Source organism: Festucalex cinctus, chromosome 18, assembly GCF_051991245.1.
Source record: "Festucalex cinctus isolate MCC-2025b chromosome 18, RoL_Fcin_1.0, whole genome shotgun sequence".
NCBI lineage: Eukaryota > Metazoa > Chordata > Actinopteri > Syngnathiformes > Syngnathidae > Festucalex > Festucalex cinctus.
The window spans coordinates 8,783,826-8,805,964 of NC_135428.1; the positions used below are offsets into that span (position 1 = coordinate 8,783,826).

Genomic DNA, 22,139 nt, shown 5'->3' on the forward strand with positions numbered 1-22,139 from the left:
CTTTTCATTGGAAGAATAGTATGGCAATCTTTTCTTATTGGCTCAAAACCTCCGTTACTAAATACAGTGTTTCTCATGAGACCTTTTCAACCATTTGCAAAAAATGATTTCAGTTACAGTTCAAATAATTACACTTTGGGGAAATTTTAATTAGGTATTAAAAAAAATAATAAAAAAAATCAGCGTGTAAATTCAGTGATATCTGACCGTGCAACGGGAAGTGTTTGAATTTTATCTTGAAAATCCCCTGTGATTTCAAAGTAAAGGTTTTACCGTTTCTCCCAGTGTATCAAAGCATTCTTGTGCTAGTGCGCCTCCATGGGGCCCTAAACGAAATGTAATTTGGTGGTGGGGGGCCCGAGATAAAAAAAAATAAAAAAATAAAAAATAATACTGATAGGATAATCAAGTCTAAAAACTAGATTCGTTAGTAACAGACCTTGTATTAATAATTAATGACATTCATTTATGTGAAAACACTGGTCATGTTAACGATTTCTTACAGATAATAAGAGAAAATATACAGCACTCGATTTCTTTAAATCTCTTTGTTTACATTTTCAAACGTCACTTATACAACATTCCTAGAAATTCCGTGGGCTACTCACAGGGTCCTACCTGGTACCCTGCCTCTTGCATTGTTATTTCTGCTGCATCCACACTTTACTTAATTTGCATCTTTGCACACGTTCAAACTGGAAATATGCTTTTCCCTTATCTTTTTTTGGGGGGGTTATATTTATTTTATCTCTGTTATTTTGTTGTTATTTTTTTCCCCATAAATCATGGGCCTTGCTATGCTAACCTGGGACCTCAGATATCATATTTCGAGTCATATCGTGCGGAAACGTCTTTGATGACCGTACTACCACTCCGATACAGTAGGAGGCGATTTAGACAACTAACTGAAAACCAAAGACGATTACTACAAGGGCCTTGCCCCGCCCTTTGGGTACTGGCTGTGGCTGACATCTTTTCTTTTTTTTTGTAAGAAATGGGTTTGTTTATAATAAGGCTGTCTACTGCCTGCCTCCGAACGACTAGCTAGGTAATTAACGTAAAGACGCCATTTTTGCTTCTTGGAAGATATTCTCACTGCAAATAAGTAATGATGTGTATAAGCGGTTGTTTACGTTTAGATATAATTGTAGACTTGTAGCCTTTCGCTATGTACCCATGGAGCGCTAGTTGAGCACAGTGTAACGTAATGCTGTGACGTTGACAGGAAAGTGTTTTCCGAACAAGCCAAGACCGAGCCCTTTTCATTTGCCGTTAATATGCGAAAGGAACAAAACAGACAGAGGTGTCATCACGCTTAACGCGATCGCGTGCTGTTGTTTTAGTTGGCTTTGATGTTTAAACTGGCTAGCTAGATGCAGAGCTCATTTCATGTTAGCATGGCGTCAGACACGAGTGACACGGAGGAGTTCTACGATGCTCCGGAGGACGTGCATTTCAGCCCGTCTCCCAAAGTGTAAGTAAACACAGTTTTTAAAATCAGTATTTTATATATAAGTAACTAAAACATACATCGAGTGTCAGTTTTGCTGCGTTGTCTTACACTGGTCGTGGGAATCCCCAACATACGTGAATGTTAGAAAAACGTAAATACTACTAGTTAGTCGTGACATTGAAAATGAAAACCCCATGTGACAATTTGGAGGCGTATGATAACCAGTCATTTGCTTATTAGTTGTTCTTAACCATGCTTCTGTGTCTTTTAGGTCTCCTGCCAAGTTTGTCATTCCTTCCCCAAAGGTATGTTTATTGAAATTGTAAATTGTGGTGATTCTTTTAAACCTGTGTAATCACTGTTTTGCTTTTGGCTTGAGAACCTTAAAGTAGGAATTAAGGCTTAATAAATCTAGCCATTAGCTGCTGTTTTTCCTCTTAAGTATATAACGACAAAAAATGGATCATCTGCACAATTATTTTTAGTGTTGATTTACTTTCCGTTGTTTTTCTTGACTTGACTTTAAAGTCCTTTCATGGTGAACATAGTGTATTATGCAGTAGTTGTCTTCTCTTTAAACTTGTGTGACAGTTAATGTTAAACCTTACCTAAATTATCTCTTCATTGAATGTCTAATGATGGTAAGAAAATAGTTTCACTTTACATGATTTCCTTGTATGGGAAATGTGTTAGAATGTATTGTTTGGCATTAGAGGTTCAACCTACGGTAATCTTTTCAACAGAAACTAATAATAATAAAATGAAGAACTATTTGAAGAAGTTTAGGCTTCAAGAGAGGAACTGTAGTAAAAGCTGTAAACGTCTGACACTATTACTGAGCAGTAGATTCATTCATTTGGACACTTCTGACTAAAAATTCCATATTATTTGATCTCATTTACAAAAATTAAAAAAAACTATTATTATTATTATTATATTTTTTTCATTTCACAAAATGTTTTCATTATGAACAGCTCTCGCATAGATCTGATGAAGATGAGAGCTGCGGAGAGGCTGCCTCTGAGACTACTCAAGATGAATCCCTACTTGTGTGGTTTTCTATTTTATTGCTCAGTAACACTCACACACATTAGAATAGTTAACTTGACTCAGACATATCTATTATTTATGTTACTGTGTGTTTTGTAGAGGGAACCTTTTTTTTTTAGCCGTAGTGCTAGAACAATTAATCGAGAAACTTCTATTTCGACTACAAAAAAAGGCAGTTTTGACAGTAATCATTTTCCACAGTGACTAAAGTCATTGGTGACTCAGCACCACTCCATCTCAAAATAAGTTGGAGCTAAGTTCAAAGCGGCTAACCTTAGCTCACAACAGTCAACACACTGACTCCCACGTCACTCACCAGTCCAGGCCCCACCTTTTTAAAGCTACAAACATTAAAAGTTGCAGATATGGTGAAGGACTTAAGGATGGTGACAACAATACCTGTACCTCACATGCACATTTTTAATTTAAACATTTTTATTATTAATGGTTGGGGTAATTTGTAGAATATTGGATTCTAGAAATATTCAATAGCTGCAGCTCTAGTTATTAGACTTGCACAGTAACCACTGTATGGAGAATTGAGCTGGATTTTTTTCTCTTATCTTGTAGATTATTGATAGCATCATTGAGGAGAGTCAAAAGGAAAACGGTGGTGTTGCTGAACTATTCGATCAACTCCATGTTGATGTGACGCCAGAAGCGGAGTCAAAGGGAGAGATTGACACTCCGGAAGTTCCAGCGTCAGTTCCAGCCAATGAACCGAAGCTTCTCGAGAGGCCTGAGGAGCAACCGGAATGTTCAGCGACAAACGGAGTGTATTCTCTTCCTGCCCCCGATCCCTTGGATCTCCCAGGACCTTCAGTTGGAACACAGGAAGGTTTTCAGCCTCCAGACATCACCAGTACGATAGGACAGAGTCACCCCGATGGGGCGCTGGGGGTCGCAGCTGGGGAGCAGGAACCCACGTCCGCTGACATTTTAGAGCAGGTTTCATTCGCACACAGACCAATGGACTCTATGGACACATCTGGGCCTACAAAACCACCACGGCAGTTCACGGTAGAACCAGACATTGTAGCCAGCACCAAGAAGCCTCCGCCATCACGACCGCGCCCTCCCGGTGGAGCTCCTCCACCAAGACCGCCTCCGCCGGCCATGCAGCGTGTCCCTTCCAAGAAATCTCAGGAGTGTCTCAGGCCCAGTGGGCTTGAAGGTAAACAAACGACATGCACTTAAAGATGTTGTATAATATGGTTTGGCGCCAAAACAACACAAAAGTAACAGTGCAATAACAGGAAAGGAAAAAGATTTGACGGTGTATCGGTCAAGACGCAAGCATGTCTTTTTGAACTTTGCTTTGTGCACTGGGGCACAGTCAAGCTGTTACCTTCTTCAACAGATGTTCACAAATTGCCCCAAAAAATACTTGAGAAATCAAACTCAGAAGGCACTAGGGGCATTATCCAACCTCAAATTGATTACATTATGTAAGATGTGTCTCAATGCCTCTGTATGTGAATGTTTAATGTTTGTTTTGCATTGTAGCCTTTAAGGAAACACAATGGAACACGGGCAGGCTTGTTTACTTATTACTGCCTTATGCAAAATGTAAGTAAATGAATAACAAGCCTGCAGTGTTCTGGGTTAATCATAGATGGGCAGATCACAACTCGAAGTAGTTTTGTGAAAAATGAATCATGTGGGGAGGGTTCTACATAAAGTGAAGGCAAACATATGTACTCAAGCTACATTTTATTTTATAAAGATGGCAGATGGGCCAGCTCAATTGTGGAAAAAATGTACTCAATACCATTTTTTTTTTTTCCCCAGACCGATTATAGGACAATTACTCAACACTAGTACTTTTGATACATTAAGTTTCCCTAAAAAAAAATAAATAAATGACAGATCATTTAAGAGTATCAGCTGCCATTGTTAATTACCAATATCTTGAAATAACGCCAAGTATTGGCTCGATAATATCTATCGGTTCTCGCTCATCCCTAAAAATAAATAAATACATAAATAATTAAAGTAAAATATGTAAATTTGTTAATTTGAACAATAAACTCATCAGTCAAGGAATTTTTCAAGTGTTTTTCTAATTAATTTAATTACCACTGACTAATTTGATCCAAAAGAATTTAGTGTTGATGGAAATTATTTATAATAGATATGTATATTTTATTATTCAATCAACCAATTACGGGTAATGTTTTTTTATTGTTGAATGTGTATTTAAAATAGTTTATTTTGCTAATATTTTTATTTTATTTCCATAAAATCAATGAACAAATTATTTAATGAGAGAAATGAAATAGACATGTTATTTTAATAAATTTATAAAAGTGAATACATTTGTTTTTAAACAATTTCAAGAAAAAAAAACAGCTAATTTGATGCAACAAATATTACAGGGCTGTTAATCATATTGTAAAATGTTTAGCAGGGCAAGTGTCTGTCACTTTATATGTTAAAGCTGTATTAATAATCGTTATCAAAATGCACATTTCCTCAAATATACTGTACAAAAGAAGATTGAACAAACAATATTTCAATCCACACATGAACCAAATATTGTCTGTGCAGTATCTGCAATGAGTGCAGTCGGCAGCGACCCTTTGGAACCATCTGGTCTGTTGTCTCCGAGTAGCACTGTGAGGAGTTTAACCCGAGAGTTGCAGCACTCCTTGGATCTGGCCAGTGCCACCAGTGGGGACAAAGTGGTGACCACACAGGCCAGTGACGCTTTGGTTGCTAAATATCACATGTTGGCGATGACGTCATGCGTGCAGCAGTTGAAAACAAATGCCTGTTATGTGGATTTTTAGGAGAGTGAGGGTGAGGAGGCCTCGTCTCAGGGCGAGGGACAAGTTCCAGGCCCTCAGCGTCCACGTTCCAACTCTGGTAGAGAACTCACTGACGAGGTAGGCCCTTGTGTGTTTATCTCCATGGTCTTTTATTTATCTTGGCTTGAAGCCACATTCATGTTGTAGCACATTCTTAATACACCAACATTCACTGGAGCGAACCGAATGTGAAAACAGGAAATCCTGGCCAGTGTGATGATCAAGAACCTAGACACTGGGGAAGAGATCCCGCTAATCCAGGCAGAGGAGAAACTTCCTGCTGGGATTAACCCCCTCACTTTGCACATCATGAGGAGGACCAAAGAGTATATCACGTAAGTAGATAAAGCAATAGGGTATTACTCTGCTTTTGAGCATTTACACTCATTTGGAAAACTAGTCTCAAGTGACAAAAAAGACGAAATATTTTAAAGGGAAGTTGTTCCTTTTTTTTTCCTCTCAGGAACGATGAAGCACAGTCAGATGATGATGACAAGTCACAGGCTCCACTGGCAGACACAGATGGGGGGAAACTGAAACAGAGAACGTAAGTATCTGTGTCTTATTTGATCTAATTGTAATGTCCTTTCCGTCACTTGTTCACCTTCATTGTATATTTATCGGAATGTGTCATTATTTCCAGAACTCAGTTTAAGAAATTCCTGGGCAAGTCGGTGAAAAAGGCCAAGCATCTTGCTGAGGAATACAGCGAGAAGGCCGTAAACAAAGTGAAAAGTGTTCGCGATGAAGGTAAAAAATAAAATACAAGCATGCATGCGAGTTTGTGCTCATTAATTCACTTAAGAGCCGTTAAAAATCCCATACCCTTCACTTTAACCGGATACTTCAGTCGTGAAGTTGTCAGGAGACCAGAGGAAGGATAAAAGAAAAGAAAGATGAAACAAAGTGAAATGCAGCACCAACCAGACACCCACAGTTACAAAACCAGAATCTTTCACCAACCCCAGAAACATCTAAATTCCAAAAAATTAGGGAGACCTCAAGAGACCAGAGGCAAGACTGAAGAAAGGAAGGAAGGACAGAATAAAATGCGTCAGTCTGTAATTTTCATCGCAGGTACACTTCAACTGTGACATTACTTTGTAAGATTTTAAGAATTTTGCCAGAGTTCAGTTTCGACAGTGGTGACATCACCTGAATTTGTAAGCATGTCAGCATGAAAAGTGAATCTGAGGATGCTGGTGACATCCAAAAGCATTTTTATTGTTGTACAAACTCAACATTTTTCATGGGCGTGTTAGTTTTCCACACAGATCAAGACGACCCATCCTCCAGTGATGACGAGGGGATGCCTTATACTAGGCCTGCCAAGTTTAAGGCGGCACACAGCTTTAAGGGTCCCTTTGACTTTGATCAAATCAAAGTTGTACAAGATTTGAGTGGCGAGCACATGGTAGGACAATTTGCTCTTTCCTCCTCTGATTTGAAACCAAACTAGTCTTGATAAGCAACATTTGTTCTTGTTGCTAAGGGGGCCGTGTGGACAATGAAGTTCTCACACTGCGGCAGGCTGCTGGCGACTGCCGGCCAAGATAACGTGGTTCGCATCTGGGTCTTAAAGACCGCCTTTGACTATTTCAACAACATGAGGTTGAAGTACAACACCGAAGGTACTGGTGACAAGATTTTGATTGCGAAGTTTTTCAAGTGACGCTTTGCGCTCGCTTCACTAGGTCGAGTGTCACCTTCTCCGTCTCAGGAAAGCTTGTGTTCCTCCAAATCTGACACTGATCCCGGGGTGAGTGAACCCCACGAACCCTAATCCCTAATAAGGAGAAGCGGTATGTAAATTGTCTTACTGGCTTTGTTTTTTAGGCAACTTGTGCACCAGAGGACCCGGACACAGAAGACAGGAACGCCCCTTTTCGCCAAGTCCCCTTCTGCAAGTACAAAGGCCATACAGCGGACCTATTGGATTTGTCTTGGTCAAAGGTGACCAATCTCCACAGCTTTCAATTCTTCCCCGATTCAAACGCCGTCTTGCCTCATACGATGCTTTTCCTGCAGAACTTCTTCCTGCTTTCGTCGTCCATGGACAAAACGGTCCGACTGTGGCACATATCCCGGAGAGAGTGTCTCTGCTGCTTTCAGCATATTGATTTTGTCACGGCAATCACATTCCATCCCAGGGTAAATGGGTAACATCTCTCAAAAACGCTCACAAATAAATCCCAAATTCTTAACCGCGGCGGTCTTGTTTCCTTCCAGGATGACAGATACTTTTTAAGCGGCTCTCTGGATGGAAAGCTGCGATTGTGGAACATTCCGGACAAGAAGGTGGCGCTGTGGAACGAGGTGGACGGCCAAACGCGCCTCATCACTGCCGCCAACTTTTGTCAGAATGGGAAGTACGCCGTCATCGGCACCTATGACGGAAGATGCATCTTCTATGACACTGAGGTACTGTTATTTGCTTATGTATTTTATTTTATTTTTATTTTTTTTGCATTCAGGGTTGTATTTTATTTAGCAGGGTTCCCGCAGGTCATTAAAAAAGCACTAAAAGTCATTATGTTGATTTTGCTAAAATGAAGGACTTAAATGGTGTTAAATAGCATTCAATACAATGCCCAGATGCATTAAAAATTGAAATACAATTGATGTAAAAACATTGTTGTTCATGATATAGTGCAAAGGAATCACTAGAACATAATTTAGTTGGCTAGCTGTAAATTTACAATGAACAAAATGGCCTCGAGTCCACAAATTACTTCTTGTTGCAATACCAATCTAACATGAAACACTAATCCCACCTAGTAGCAGAAAATTACCTCAACACAAATGTATGACTCAATGTTTTGCACTCTTTTTAACTGCATAGTATACAATATTAACTGAATAACTGTGTATAAAATTACTGCATCACTGGTTGAAAAGATACAACATTTGTATTTGGAAACCGTATTTGTCCCCTTTTATATCAACAGGGAAACATTTGACCCAAAAATATTGTACATTTAGAACAGATTAATTGTGAACATAAACAGGATATGCATGCAAGTATGTGTATATACTTTACGACATGGCCATTAAATTAATTTTTAGTTACATTAAAAGGCTTTAAATTAGACTTGTTGATACCTGCTAGGCAGTTTGTCATAGGTTGCTGGGGTGATAAGATTTGGTCATGTAAATCTGGATGTCATAAGCATAAAAGTTGAAATTCAGTGCTTTTAAGATATATACTCTGTACTGACTTGTTGCCTTGGAAACGCCATGTGATTTCTTTTTTTTCTTCTTCTTCTTTCGACAGCGCTTGAAATATCATACCCAAATACACGTACGGTCCACCCGAGGCAGGAACAAAGTTGGGCGAAAAATCACCGGTATTGAACCATTACCTGGAGAGAACAAGGTAACAAAAATCATCTTGATGCGACTCAACTTGTCATTCACTAATTCTTTCTCTTTTCTCCCATAGATTTTGGTGACCTCAAATGATTCCCGCATCCGCCTTTACGACCTGAGGGACTTGTCTCTATCCATGAAGTACAAGGGATACGTCAACAGCAGCAGTCAGATTAAGGCCAGTTTCAGGTGAGGGTTAAATACGTTTTATGACGAAAACATGCATTTAAATAAAATACATCATACTCACCAGGAGAGGTATTTTGTGTTCCCACAGCCACGACTACTCGTTCATCGTCAGTGGCTCAGAGGATAAATACGTGTACATCTGGAGCACTTATCACGACCTCAGCAAATTCACATCTGTACGACGGGATCGCAATGACTTCTGGGAAGGGATTAAAGGTGACTGTGCCGCTGTGCATCCACTGCATTTGAATACAACCACCAGCCTAATATGTTGCGATTTGTACGTTTTCCCCCCGCAGCACACAACGCTGTCGTCACATCAGCCATTTTCGCACCTCACCCTGGTCTCATTGTGCCACAAGAGACCGGTGCGGAGAAAACGGATGCCGACTGCAAGAGCCTGGACTCCAACGAGTCTGAAACGATTCCCTCAGGTATTGCGTGGGCTTAAATCGGGACCAAAGCGCCGTGAAGTTGTAAGCGCTAAGGAAAAATTGTGTTGCAGGCGCCCTAAAGACGGATCACACGGAGGTTCTGCTCTCTGCTGACTTCACTGGTGCCATCAAGGTTTTCATTAACGTGAAGAAATACTGAGCTCCATGAGACTTGTTTTTGTACGTCATTATTTTAGCTCTGAATGTGACAAACTGTCATTTTAAATACCAAGCAACTGTGAGTAGTTTGGCATTTGTCAAAGCTCTAATTGCCAATGTTACCGTTAATGTGGTTTAAGCAGACGATTATCAGTTATCACCGAACTGTAAGTCGCACATTTCAATGTGTCTTGAAATCATGGTGATTTGTAAACGTGCCTAAAAAAAAATATATATATATTAGCTTGCTTTATTTTTTAAATGCTGCAACAGTTCCTGTGTTGTTTATGGCAACATTTTAGATACAGCAAATCTGTACATGTTTATTCTTGAATAGGGTCAGGTATCTTAAAACGTACTTTTCAGAAACACTAATGGCTCTACATTTGATACATTTCACTAGATTAGGACTGTAGATTGACGATGTAACATTGCACACTGAATTGCTTTTGTAAGCGACTTAACGTTCTATTGATGTCCTCAATAAAAATGTTTTAATGTTTTTAAGCAGAGCTGATATCCGGCTCTCCCACTTTTGACCTTGTACTTGTGGCAGAAGAACTATCACACACACAAAACTTCATATAATCACTAAGAGTGATTTCATGTTTAAGCATTGACCATTTCACATTTTATAAACAAAAGTAAAACAAAAATATAATCAGTGTCCAAATATGATACAAAAGAGCAGAACCTTGCACGGGTGGGTGGTGTGTTTGGGACCAAGACAACGGAGCGCTGTGAGTGGTGGATGCCTGTTCCTAGGCCAGAGTCAATGTTTACTCTTCTTTGTCTTCTTGTGGGAACGATGTGGGGATTGTGACCGGGACCTTCGCCCCTTCCACTCTGGAGATGGAGATCGGGACCGTTTGGACTGTCTGGGACACCTGGGGAGTGGGGTGGGGGGGAGACAAGATCTCTTTGAGAATAGTATTGGTATATTTTTGTGTGCACAAAATAGACATCACATGGCACTTACTTTATAGGAGAGATGCTATTTGATTTTCGGTTGCGTCTGTCAGAATCTCGACTCCGTTGTCTGTCCCCGTTTTCACTTTTTTTGCTCTTCTTTTTGTCTTTCCGGTCCTCTGTTGACCTCTCTTTTGATTTGGATGTGGATCTCTCAGGCTTATCGTCATCCTTTTCAAATTCCTACAAGAGATCATAAAATGGTTCCATTTAAAAACTAAAAAGTTCTTTGGGACCACTAATGTTGAAGCCAGATTAAAACCACAACATTGTTTTTTGTCCTCCTCTAATTGTACTTTTGTCAGTGTTCCAATGCAAAATTTGTCATTAAAGACTTATTTATCTTACTGAGCGGTTGCATTTCTTGTTCAAAGAGCGCTTTTGTGCGCCACATACCTTCTGCAGCAGTTTGTTCCTGTAATGCTCCACGTGCTGTTGGATGGTCATGCCGGACTTCCTCTGCCTCTTGCCACTTTCCAGCTCATCTTGGACTTTCATAACTTTCAACTGGGTTACAAACGTTAGGTTATGGAAAAAGGAGGTGGAAGTCAGGTGTGAGGAGTAATTGTTTTTGAACAAATTATTTCATTTTTTTTTTTTTTTTTTTTTAAAGGTGTTTACTTTCCTCATTTACTTATTTTTTCCTGAAAATTCTAAGATTTATTGGCCTACAACAGAGAAATACTTGAAAAAAAAAATTGTAAACTTATTTTTTTTATATAAACACTCATTTCAATATGGATTATAGATCAAGATTTTTAAAAATATTGAGATTTTCCACACAAATTACTAATTTAAAAAAAGTTCTCAAAAAGTAGAATGTGTGTTTTGTAATTGTAAATGAATAATTAAAGAGTATAAAAATTTTGTAAAATTTGATTACATTTGTAGCAAATTTATTTTTAGTTTTTATTTAAACGTATTTGCTGCTCAGGCCAAAACAAAAACTTTGGCGCCATCTGGTGGAATCTTGGTGTTACCATACTTTTATGGTGTTTTTCGTTAACATGAGACGTCCTGTCTTATTAGCGGTCGTTGAATGCAACTTGTGCAGTCAATAGTGAAACTAAAGGTATGTTTGTACTTCTCCGTCGGTGCAGCTACTAATGGGTGTTTGTTGTGACCTAATTTTTGTACAGTTCTAGCGTTTTTATTTACCCATGTGTGATGTTAAGTTAGCTTTGTTATTTAAGCTAGTATGCTACTGAGAAGCATCACATGAAGGTCATTTATGTTGAATATTTTAATTGCTGGATACTTTTTGGATTGTGTATTTGCTAGATGTGGTATCTAGACAGAATTAGAAACCTTAAACTGAATTATGAAAAAAATCAAGGTTTTTTTTAATTTATATATATATATATATATATATATATATATATATATATATATATATATATATATATATATATATATATATATATATATATATTTGTGTTAGAAAGGCAATGAAAAAGCCACTTTCATTTTGGATACACAGCTTGAGTGACGACAATTTTAAAAAGAGCCACACTTACTTCCAGCTCCCTCAGCTTTTTTCTTTGGCTCTCCGACATTTGAAAACTTCTGAGTGAGCTCTGAAAATGTGCGCTGTCATGTTTGGGCGAACTGCTGGAGTCATCGCTGCTGTCACTCTCAGAGTTGGCTCCATCCAGTGAGTTGACACTGTTGTCGTCAGAGCAAAGAACCGTGTTGACGCTGAACGCTTGTGAAGTGTGTCGACGAGACTGTCGATAAAGCAAAGCGATGACACGGGTTCTTACCTAACATTCACTTGTTTGTCGTTGTCCTTGCTTGACGCTGTGCTCCACTTGGACTCGGGCAAGGCTGAAAGAAAAACATAGTTACGCAAAGTCAGTACTCTGCGAAGGACGATTTGTGAGACGCATTACCCGGCGAGAAAGTCTCGTCGTCGGCCGTCTTCTCCCACTTGGACAGAAGTCCCCTGGAGAGAGCCACCTTGCTGTCATCCACTGAGGACAAACGGAAAGTAGGTCAGGACACCGCCATGCACACAAACTAGCCGGCGCGCTCGACTCACGTGGCATCCCGTCAATGTCGTCGATGGCGCTTCCCAAGGGGACGCCATCTATGTCGTCGACGGGAACGCCGTCCAGAGGGTCCCAACCCATGGGGCAGCCGTCCAGGTCATCCGCGGGCCCTTTGCCCAAGGGCAGCCCGCCTAGAAGAGCGCCGGCCATCGGTACGCCATCAAGTTTAAAGGAAGTGTCCTAAAAGGGGAGCGTCGAGTCATTTGGATGGTGCATATACAAGAATTATGAAAGAAAGAGGTCTTTTTCCACTCACTTCTTCCACTTCTGTCAACTCTTCTCCAACTTTGGCCAAGCCCAGGAAGATGTTTTGAAGATGGATAAGATAAGGTTGCGGGTATATGGCCCAGTCCTCCCAAGCTCGAAAACAACTTGTGACCTTTTGCTGCAGGAGGCGGAGAAATTATGTTTTTAGCTTTTTTTTCTCTTTTTTTTTCTTTTTTTTTATTAAAACAAATCATCATAATTACCTTAAACTGTTCAGCTTGCAGCCTGGCTTGTATGTTTTTGTACGCTTCATGAAGCACTCCAAATATCTGCAACAGCTTGGATTCAAAACTGAAAATAAATCGTCAAAATTGTCATGATAAATAACAGGGAAAAACATCAAATACGAAAGGATGAATAAAAGGCATCTCGTACTGTTTGCGATAATATGACGCTCCGGCTACTTTGGCACTGGAGTTATACAAAATGTCTGATACGAGATACAAGCTGGCAATCTGCAAGAACAAAAGTAGTCAGGTTAACGTTGTTGGAGGGAAACATGATTTCCCTAAAATACAAATAATAGTGACAGCATGTGTCTTCAAAATAAAAAATAAAAACTTGCCTTCTTCTGAAGGGAAGTCTGAGGCGAGGAGAACGATTCAGTGACGTGTCCCACGACTTCCTCGGCGGCGTCCGCTCGTTCAAGACAGAAGAACATGGCGTCGGCGATAGTTCCTTTGCTGGGCGTGAGCTCCTGAAGCAGCACCTCCAGACTCTGCCTGTGCCTGCGTGTTTTTGGTTTGAATAGAGGAATAATAATAATAATAAAAAATAAATAAATAAATAAAAAACACTTACGGCTGAGTGATTCAATTATTGTATTTAAAAATAATGTATTTGTCAGGGCAAATTTTAAACATTGATTAATTTTTTTTCTTTTTTGAATAGAGGAATTAAAAAAAAACAAAAAAAAACACCTAAGCCTTGGTGATTAATTTATTGTATTGAATCATAATGTTTTTGTCAGGGCAATTTTTTTTTTTTTTTTAATTGATTGAAGGGTTGTTTTTTTTTCTTGTTTTTTTTTCTTTTTTGAATAGAGGAATAAAAACACACATAAGCCTGGGTGATTAATATATTGCAATGAATCATAATCTTTTTTGTCACTGCAATTTTTTAAAAATAGATTGGAGTTTTTTTTTTGTTTTTTTGTTTTTTTAATAGAGGAATAAAAACCACTTGAGCCTGGGTGATTCATTTATTGTATTGAATAATACCAATGTATTTGTCAGGGCAATGTTTTAAAAACTGATGGAAGGTTGTTGTTTTTTTTTTGGTGTTTTTTGTTTGTTTTGTTTTCCTTTTTTGAATAGAGGAATAAAAAAACACCTAAGCCTAGGTGATGAATTTATTGTATTGAATCATAATGTTTTTGTCAGGGGAATTTTTTAAAAATCGATTGGAAGTTGTTTGTTTTTTTTGTTTTGTTTTTTAATAGAGGAATTAAAAAAAACTTAAGCCTGGGTGATTCATTTATTGTATTGAATAATAATGTATTTGTCAGGACAATTTTTTAAAAATCGATGTAAGGTTTTTTTTTGTGGGTTAACTGAATAGTTTACAGTCGGTGTGCACAATTTTCTGGCCGATCACCGATCTTTTAAAAAGTCTGACCTGCCGATCTAAATTTTTCTTTCAGCGTTCCAATCTTGTTTTATTCAAAAACATTGAAGAATATCCGTGAAATAATACAAACGTGTTGTTTTTAACTGCACATGAAGTAGTTCTCTCGAACAAAAATGACAAAATTAGCAGAAGAGGATAGTGGCTAACTTTTTCAGACCAGGAGGGAGATGAGATCAGTGGAAAAGATTTATTATTTTTTTTAAAGGGATTGGCTGATCCTCCAAGATTAAGGAAATCGGGGCCGATAAATCGGCAGGCATATCGATCGGTGCACCCCTAGTTTACAGTAGCATAGTCATTGTTACAAAATTGTGGAAAGGTCCTTCCGTAACCGAAATATTTTGCAAAATATAAAAACAAAATCGCATTGAATGATATCAATTTCCATAGATTTTAATTTGACTATAAGAGAAGGGTGAAATAAATTGATTAAAATGTTTAATTTTTTTTTTTTTTTTTGCCTGTTTGCTATACTCACTCAGCTCTGAGCTGTCCCTTCTTCACCTCCTCCTCAGGAGTAGCGGCCTCCTCCCCTTCATCCATTTCCTCATTTCTGTCTATGTAGCTGTTGAGGAAGGGAGGCCTCCAAACGGATCCTCCGCGGAACATGCGGAACTCTGTGGTCCTCCATTTGGTAATAGACTCTCCCTGTGGACGTGAAGGTAAAAGACAGTCGCACAGTTAGGGCTTCGTGTTCAGAAGAATGCATGAGCTTCAAAATGGGCCCTTAACAGTCAAACTGAGGGATATAAATACCTGGAGGATGGAGTATAGCTTCCAGCGATAATAAACGTGATTTTGACTCTGGTTGTCAAAAAGGAATCTGAGCAGAAAGAAAATAATTTTAGACACCTCACAGGCTTAATGGTCAATAAAAAAAAACACCATTACTTGTACCTGTACTCTGGGTTGTTTTTTTCTTTGTTCATTATTATGGCTTCAAACAAAGGACCTTCACGCACCACAAACTCTATCATTCGATGGATGAGGAATAATAAGTTTCTGCGCGGGGGGTGGAAACAGAAAGTGATTTATTTACGTCAAACCTTCAATGTTCTCTCTGTCTCAGTTCCGGTGGGGAGGGGAGATCTCTTAATACCTCTTTACACTGAGCTAGTGACCCGTGCAAACTGCAGGCTGGCTCTTTGCGCTAGTCTTAACGCCGCCGGTCCCTTGTCAAAGCATTTACTGTTCGAAAATGCGGAGCGTAAATATTTGCCTCTGCCCCCGTTTTCACTCAAGTGCACTCACTGCCCTCCACAGCATGCAGGTCAGGCTCGGATCACTTGTTGTATGTGGCTCAGTCAAAGAGGTAGAAAGAAATCTCTCGAAAACAAAGCATTAGAAATTTGACCTTCAATTAGGACTAGCTGCAACTAGCAATATAGAGCTTTATCTTTTGTGTGGCAAAAAATAATAATAATTTGCCATATGATGTGTTGTTAAGAAAAATAGAACATTGCCATACATTACATGCAATTTTAAGGAAAATAATCTATATCGGGATATATAGGTCTTTCTTTAAAACAATTTTTTATATTGTTTTTTTATTTTATGGATCAAAAGTAGTAGTGATATTGGTGTGAAAAAAAAAGTGTTATCAACCAACCCTACATTTCTTGCAGTGGACATAGTTTATATTTTTTTAAAGTCATTCTTTACAGTTATGCTACACAATGTGGATACAAATATTGACACGCACATCTAATATCATGAGTTGGAATACAAGATCTTATTATTTTTTATGGTGTTGACTTCAAGTTAGTGTACTGTAGTGGTAATATACCGTTAATGTCTCCAACTTGTATTAATACTAGAATAACACAGGAGGACATACGACTTAGAAGCCTAAAAAGTGAGAAAATACATACTGTAATTTCTCTTATAGTCATTGATGGTTTTATTTACCAGCTGTCTATTTGAGGTAAGGCCTTTATTATGTTAGGCCTTTTATTTGTACAAATGCAGGCTTTCTTAAAATGAAATTTTCTAGGTACTATTCTATGCTCTGCAGGTATACGCGTGTACGTGTACAATATCAGTCATAATCAGTTTTTTTTTTCCTTCAGGTGAAAAAGGAAGCTCATTTGAGGTGTGGCATTCATAGGACTGGATTTCTTCACAATGCACCCAGCTATTAATAAGAGTGTGGCTTTTTGCTTTGTGAAACTATCCAAAAATTATTTTTTTTTTAAGGCATTAAATAATGCTGAGTTATTTCATCTGTGAATATACGTGACAGCCCCTGCCTCTGTCCTATCACTTGTGTTCTAACAGCTGGTCAGTCGTAGGAGGAAGAGTGTGTGTACCTTTCGGTCGGGATAACCACTTTGACTACGGCTTCGGACAGAGTCTGTTTGTGAAGTCAAACCAAATAGTGAAAATATGACAAATGTGAGTATTTGTACAGATGAAATACTGCAGGATACAAACAGCAGAGTAACGATAGCATACAGACTATATAGCAAGGTTTACTATTCCACTTAATGAATGAGGATTGGAGATAATTCTAAGTACATTAAAATATGCTTCTTCTTGCCCCTTGGTTATGTAATATGGTCAAAAACCTGTTTGGATAACACACACCTGTCTACATGACACTTGAAAATACAATTTGGCCTCTAGAGCATGACGCTACAGTATAAGAGGTCAGACCCTCCACTACTTCACTGTAGCTTGTTAAATGTCAACACTAAATGATGACATTAAAGAAGTGAAGGCATATTTTTCCAGACGATTGAATAACCTTTTAACCTTCTACATAATATCACCGATTTAGCCTATCAGTGATGTAATCTGAATGGCTATGACATTAGGTACTCTTGCACAATCTACAGCAGTGCTTCCCTACCCTTCTTAAGATGGTATTTTTAATGATGAACCTTCTGCTACCTAGTGGAATATAATTTAATTCAGGGGTCAGCAACCTTTACTGTCAAAAGAGCCATTCTAGGCCACATAAAAAAAATCTGTTTGGACTGGAGCCGTAAAACATTTGAACATTGTGATGAAGGAAACAGTGTGTTTGCCTTGATATGCTGAGGGCCCAAGAGCTAATTAGAGTTGCACCAAAACGCAAAAAATATGCAGCATCCAATACTATAATAAATTTTACATTTTTTGTTTGTATAATTTTTCATACATTTTTAAACTTTTTTTCTAGAATTTATGCCATTTTTTGCAATTTTATGGACATTGTATAGGTGTTTTTTTTATTTATTTATTTTTACTTTTCCCCCTGCCTTTTATGCTATCAATTTTATGACAATTTTGTGGACATTGTATGGTAATATTCGGGATTTTTTATTTTGTTTTTGGACATTTTATGGTTACTTTTTCAATATTTTCTTTCATGTCTTTCCTTAAATCAATTTTCTGACTTTTTTTTTGCAATTCCACTGACATTTTATGGTCATGTTCTAACTTTTTTCTTTTGTTTTGGGACATTTTATTGTTACCTTTTGAATGTTTGGTTTTACGCATTATTTATTTATTTATTTAATTTTCTGAGATTTGTTTTTGCAATTTCATGGACATTTTATGGTTAATTTTATGCTTTTCCTCTTCCTTTTTAGACATTTTATGGTCACTTTGGACATTTTGACAGAATTTTAAAAACATTTTCATCTATCTTTCATCTCTATTTTTCTGACCACTTAAAAACTTGGATTTTTTAAATATTTAATTATTATTTTATCTAAAAAATACATGTAAATATGTAAATATATATATATATATTTATTTCTACTAATTTATTTTAGTGCCCCGCAGGGAGCCACAGGAGAAGGGCTTAAGAGCCTGACTTGACTTGACATGTGGCTCCAGAGCCGCAGATTGCAGACCCCTGATTTAATTTTCCTATTTATCACTATAACTGCTGGCATATATAGATGAACAAAGATTCATTATTTACCGTAAATATGTAAGGCTCAATTTTTTTGACCAATTTAGTGAAATTGGATAATTCCGCTAGCATGTTAGTCATTCGGCATTACTAGAAAGAGTCCATCACAAAAGCTGTATAAAAGATAATAATACAGTTTTGACTGATGCTGTCGGAGAACATATTTCTTAAAATATTGTTACATTGATTCCTCTCTGAATGTATCAACACCAAGCGCTTTTGACTTGACATTTTACTTGTCTCATTAGATGTGCAGGTATACCCAACGAATTGGCACGCTGCTCTGATATCATGCGCATGCATAAAGCCAACAGAAGAAGGCCGTTACCTTGTCGAGGTCCACTTTGGACAAGGCCAGTGGTTTGGTGAAGTCATTTCGAAAGCGATCCCTTGGCTGAGCGTTGAAAGGAAGACCGGACTGGGGTGGCGGCACAGCCCTCACCCCAACTGCAGTATAGAGCGGCTGCGGTGGAATTCGAGCTGGTTTGCCCCATCCCAGCTTCATTTCAAATCCCATGATCACTTTACCTAAAACCCCACAAATAAACATCAGAGTGAGAAACAGCCATGAGGATGATGGAGGACAGGAGCATGTTTTTTCGGAGTACCATCAAGCGCTGCCAAAGCTCGCTCTGCGTCTTTCCGTGTCATGAAAGCCACAAAGGCTCTGTTGGATGTTCTGCAGCGCTCCTCGTCCGTGCGGGGCCACATTATCTTCACGCTGGCCAGAGGACCGTACTTACCAAACTCTTTGCAAAGTATCTCCTCATTCATCTAAGAAACAACAGTGTGCTTTATAGGAGCTGCGATGGTAAAATGAGCTCACGCCGTGTGGCCTACCTTTGGACTGATACAGCTGATGTATAGATTAGTGGTGGTTGGCACAGTTGGGTCATCATAAAATACTGTGGAACACAGTGAGGTTTAGGAGTGCATAGTTTGCATCTATTAATGTAGAAGCCTGGGTACGATACTATCCTGACCTGGTCGCCCTAACAGGGGTGATTCGAGAAGTGCGTATCCTCCTCCACCAGCTGGGTCATGTTGCTTTCTTTTGTGTCTTTCCTCGCGTTCTTCCTGAATTCTATATTGTCCACAACACATGTACAAAAATGTTATTTAAAAAAATAACAGCGAAGAACTTTTGTGTCGACTCACATCTTAAGTTCCTCTTTGAAGAGCTCGAGGTTACTCTTCTTCTTTTCCTCTGACTTTCTTTTAAAAGCCTGTGAATCCGACAAGTCATTGCTCACGCTACTGATTTGTTTGTTTTAAATACATGCAAGAGCTAAATTTGGATATTCATTTGTGTCCAGACCTACCGACTTTTTGCTCTCTGTAGATGATGCTGGTGTGACATCTTCAGATAGGGGAACATATTTTGAGGCAGGTCGATAAAGTCGACTTCTGGTGGCCTCTGCTGCTTCCTCTTCTGCAAGAAAAAAATAAGTTGTGCTTTAGTCCTTCTGCTATATTTGTGACATTTAAATGACAGGTTTGTATTCATGAGGGCATTTGTTAAGTAACGATTAGTGACTTCGATATCTTAACTGTTTTGTCATACGCATGTCAAGAATCACAGTATTTAGTATATGCATAGACTTATAAAGAGATTTGCAGTGTAGTGTTGCAAGTCTTAACACCTGACCTTTTGTTGGATTTACAATGCCTCCCCGGACAAAAGTTTTCACTCCACTCTTTTGGTTGGGCTCAAATGATGCTAAAAATTCTTCAAAAACAACAGCTGCCTTTTCTTGTTCCTAGAGCATCAACACAATCATGCAATATAGTTAATTACCACAATTTTAAAAACATTTCCTTTTCAGTTGAAGTTCATAATTGCCTTACCTTTTTCTGTCGCACTTCTTTTTCCTTCCTTGTTAGTGTTTTGACTGGAGTGACAGTGTTTCCCTTTTTGTCAGCCATTCTTGAACTGCAAATAACAGAGACTTTTATTTACGCATGAATTAGCCTTGAAAAATGCACGACAATGACGCCCACATTAACAACTAACAACTTATCTCTTTTTTTGCACAGATCAGCATCACTCAAAGGTAACTGGTGTGTAAGTTCAACAACAGACAAAGGATTGGAGATTGTCATGTTGAACTTTTCTCTGGTTGATCACTCCTAGAAGGGCTAATGTAACGATCATGGCCAAGAGTCAGACCTATGGGATTTTGTGTTTACTGATGCTCTAAATCACCGCAGGTGCCAATAACATTTTAAATGTGTCTGTGACTCATCTTGCAAGTGCATTTGGCTATGTGTACTGCAGGGATTCCACGCTGGTTTTCTCACCCACATGTGATAAGGTTTTAATTAATCACAGCTTTTTGGTTACCATTTAATAGTAACGCAGTTATGTAAAAAGTCAAAACATTATACAAAGAAAGAAAAATAGATTCCACACGAGCCTGTATCTTTACATCTATTGACCTGTTTTCTTCGATGTACAGTTTTCCTAAACGCTGGCCTTTGTCTCTTTCATGCACCCTTGCCTGTAATCGTCTCCTCCTTTATGAATGCCAATTTTCATTAGAATGACACTAAATAATAGCCTGGTGGTCCGTCACTAAATTTGAACAGTGTGGTTACTTTAATGTGAGACAGATTTGTAGTAAATTACAGGCGCCGTGGGAGGAAAAACAAAACATCACAACTAAAGCAGTTCCTGCAGAGCTGCATTATTAGTGTAATGACAGAGTTAGCAAAACACGTCGTTGATGATTTAAAATGAACGAATAAAGCTTGTCCGAGGTAAACAGAAAACAAACAAATTCCACTTTTAGAACTAAAACGAGTATTTAAAGGGCCTGCGTCTCCTTACCTAGCGACGTTTCGCTTTGCTAGCATCGCTATGCTAACGTCAACATTTAGCTTCGCCACTGTCGTCCAAGGGGATGCAAGCTCAACGGTTCAGAAATAGGCGATTCTTATCACAACATAATGTTCCTCAAAACGTGCCTTACAGACAATCACAAAAAATAGCGTAAAGTAACTAAGTCACCAGCGCCTAGCTAACACAACAGACCGCTACTCGTTAGCATCGCCTAGCAAGCATCCACACACGTTATTAAAAGCACAACGCATGCACACTGGAGCTTCATCATAAAAGTGCAACTTACAGTGTGTTTAGTGTTACTGCTTCACCATTCTGGCAGCAACGATAGTGGACAATAACATGCTACCACATAGCGGAATGCACAAGACGACTAGAGTTCATTCGGTAACATTCAGGACCCAGATACATTTACATACTCATGACGGGGGCATTTAACTCTTTGTTTGGCTCACTTGTCGGTCTCAAATATTCGTCTACTTCAGTGTTTCACAACTTCAGCCAAAGGACATATTTACATTAGAAACACATAACACAAATACAATTTCACAAAAAAGTACTTAAATAATAATAAGAGTGGCCTACATAGGTTAATTGTACATTCTGTCATCTAGTGGAAGCTTATTTAATTGTTCTGCCTGTCACTATTTGTCGCAAGCATAGATAGAGCAACAATTATTTGTTGTAAGCTAAATGTAGAATAATTCTTGGATCAATTAAGTGGAATTGGATAGTCTCTCTCTCTCTCTCTCTCTCTCTCTCTCTCTCTCTCTCTCTCTCATGGTTACTATGAATCACATTTTCGTCCATCCATCCATTTTCTATACTTCTTATCCTGTATTGTTTTGTTTTTCCACTGAAATCACTTTTTTAAAACACTTTTGTCAGTGGTTCAGTGCATGTTTTACGCTACGATTCCTGCATAGAGTCAAAAGAGCCTTGCAAAGACCGAACTTCACTGTTTGCATCTATCATTCAGTGTATTATTATTATCTCAGTAAATTTCTGAATTG

The 22,139-nt window shown here is 38.5% G+C and overlaps 2 protein-coding genes across 3 annotated transcripts; one reads left to right on the forward strand and one right to left on the reverse strand.

Moving 5' to 3' along the window:
* The first annotated feature begins 942 nt into the window (after window positions 1–942).
* Window positions 943–10,780, forward strand: wdr44 (WD repeat domain 44). 2 transcript variants are annotated; one of them, XM_077505357.1, is made up of 20 exons: window positions 943–1,474; window positions 1,725–1,758; window positions 2,428–2,502; window positions 3,074–3,677; window positions 5,054–5,202; window positions 5,296–5,391; window positions 5,512–5,648; window positions 5,777–5,860; window positions 5,957–6,063; window positions 6,576–6,727; window positions 6,806–6,944; window positions 7,008–7,072; window positions 7,150–7,266; window positions 7,342–7,464; window positions 7,543–7,734; window positions 8,588–8,689; window positions 8,756–8,871; window positions 8,960–9,087; window positions 9,171–9,305; window positions 9,377–10,780. In XM_077505357.1, the coding sequence occupies exons 1-20, from the start codon at window positions 1,374–1,376 to the stop codon at window positions 9,463–9,465; spliced, it is 2,745 nt and encodes a 914-aa protein (XP_077361483.1). In that variant the 5' UTR covers window positions 943–1,373; the 3' UTR covers window positions 9,466–10,780. The 2 variants fall into 2 exon arrangements, with proteins under 2 accessions (XP_077361483.1, XP_077361484.1); XM_077505358.1 differs by lacking the exon at window positions 2,428–2,502.
* Window positions 10,044–21,340, reverse strand: LOC144006488 (U2 snRNP-associated SURP motif-containing protein). The gene is made up of 24 exons (XM_077505360.1): window positions 21,115–21,340; window positions 20,133–20,217; window positions 19,933–20,044; window positions 19,607–19,716; window positions 19,443–19,510; window positions 19,268–19,368; window positions 19,125–19,189; window positions 18,893–19,058; window positions 18,613–18,812; window positions 16,690–16,733; window positions 15,278–15,382; window positions 15,137–15,203; window positions 14,859–15,028; window positions 13,317–13,479; window positions 13,127–13,206; window positions 12,955–13,042; window positions 12,741–12,869; window positions 12,475–12,664; window positions 12,326–12,406; window positions 12,197–12,260; window positions 11,951–12,098; window positions 10,830–10,940; window positions 10,444–10,616; window positions 10,044–10,351 (listed from the first exon to the last, which is right to left on the reverse strand). Exons 1-24 carry the CDS (start codon window positions 21,138–21,140, stop codon window positions 10,237–10,239), a joined length of 2,661 nt encoding a protein of 886 aa, XP_077361486.1. The 5' UTR covers window positions 21,141–21,340; the 3' UTR covers window positions 10,044–10,236.
* Window positions 21,341–22,139: the final 799 nt, after the last annotated feature.